This window comes from Egretta garzetta, unplaced genomic scaffold, assembly GCF_000687185.1.
Source record: "Egretta garzetta isolate BGI_Z169 unplaced genomic scaffold, ASM68718v1 scaffold32, whole genome shotgun sequence".
Taxonomy (NCBI): Eukaryota; Metazoa; Chordata; class Aves; order Pelecaniformes; family Ardeidae; genus Egretta; species Egretta garzetta.
Window position 1 is genome coordinate 1,698,502 of NW_009259035.1, and position 1,576 is coordinate 1,700,077.

Here is a 1,576-nt window from a genome sequence, read left to right on the forward strand (position 1 = left end):
CTCCTGGCCCAGGGCGGAACCGAGCTCGGCGGTGAGACGCCCCCGGGACGGGTCCGTGGATGAAAGCGGTGAAGGTGCGCTGCTCGGGGGAGCGAGCCGCTGCACGGGGTGGTTCCGCACCTCCCAGCGCGCAGCGATCGGGGGAGGCTTGGAAGGAGGCAGACTGTGCCCGGCAGTAGGGTGGATTCTCCCCTCTGTTTACATGTTATGATTAAGCTGGGGAGGCGTGAGAAGGGTGGGCTGTGAGTCTCCAGAGGTGTCGGGTAAATCAGGGCAGCCTGTGCGGATGGCTGCCTTTCACTCCTGGGCATCCTGGCTCTCGGACACTTGCCCTGCAGCAGGGGCCGCACTCGTGTAAGTGAGTAGATCTAGTGCCTCAGGGTCAGGAAAGCACCTGCAGCCCATCAGCTGCAGACGAGAAGTCTGCTGGAAATAGGCAATTTTCCATCATTGCTTCTCCAGTGTCTTGTACAAGGTCTGACTTCAAGCCATCCCTCCCCAAGGCTGTAACAAATCTGCGGCAGTCAGATACCTCAGGAAGTGCTTTATCTCCCCAGGACACTCTTCACAGCTGTGCAGAAGTAACAGATGGTAATTCTGCTGATGTTTTGCTGATCATCTCGGGAGCTGGTGGCACAGCAGCTTACGAGATGGAGAATTCTCTTTTTGTGATAGCTGGGAGAGTTGTCTGGCATGAAACCAAGCAGTGGGTAGGAGGACACTGAAACCTCAAGGGGCTTGAGAAGAGAAGGCATATGTGCTTGTCTCGCTTCTTCCAGAGGCACAGAAGCTCTTGGTGGAAGCGGTAGCACACAGAGATCTTGGGGGGAGGGGCTGAGATGGTTAAGAAGCCCACCACCTTAGCATGACCATCATGCCTGTTCCTCTTTGTTCTGCAGAACTCATGCAGTCGCAGGGGCATGAGAACGTGCAATGTTCAAACCCTGATGCAACACACATGCTCGTTCTCTCCCCCAATGGGAAGCTTTCTGAACAGTGGGCTACAGCTTCAGCTCACCGCTCTAGGACAAGGTGAGAAGCTTTCATGGGGTGGAGGTGTGGGTGGTAACAGTCAGAGAAGCTGGCCCACTTTTCCTAAAGGTAACATCCAAGAGACTGTGGTGTGTTCCTGTTGTAGAGAGGGAACTGGAATACATTCATTCCTAGCATTCAAAACTTTATCTTACTTTGTTATCCAGCAAGAAGTGCGCTGATTTTGAGGATAATACCAAGATTTGAGCTGCCTGAGATGCACATGAGACAGCTTTCTCTCAAACTTAGTAAGGATCGATAGCATATACAAGAGTAATGCAGATGACTTGCAAACCACATGTGGCTTGGGAAAGCTGTGGGTGCAAGACGCAACCACATTTGAACTTTGTTGCCTTCTGATTAAGCAGTGAGGGTAACCATCATTGAAAAATGGCACAGCAGTTTGCTGTGGGATTTTCTGTTAATTTCCCAGGGCTGAGCCTGATTATTTTCCAGCTTCCCAGGGTGCAAATCACAATGAAATCGGTTAGTGCAGCTGCAGCAGTCTAGCATAAAAGCAGGGTGACTCAACCTACAGGTGACC

General features: G+C 52.1%; 1 protein-coding gene across 1 annotated transcript in view; it reads left to right on the plus strand.

Annotated features, from left to right (window-relative positions):
- Window positions 1–6: 6 nt before the first annotated feature.
- The window catches only part of LOC104122696 (probable E3 ubiquitin-protein ligase HERC4), a 22,777-nt gene continuing 21,207 nt past the window's right edge, over window positions 7–1,576 (plus strand). Inside the window, exons 1-2 of the mRNA XM_035890410.1 lie at window positions 7–108; window positions 900–1,032. Of these exons, the coding sequence (XP_035746303.1) occupies window positions 60–108; window positions 900–1,032 (182 nt within the window). The 5' untranslated portion in view covers window positions 7–59. The remainder of the gene's footprint in view (window positions 109–899; window positions 1,033–1,576) is intronic.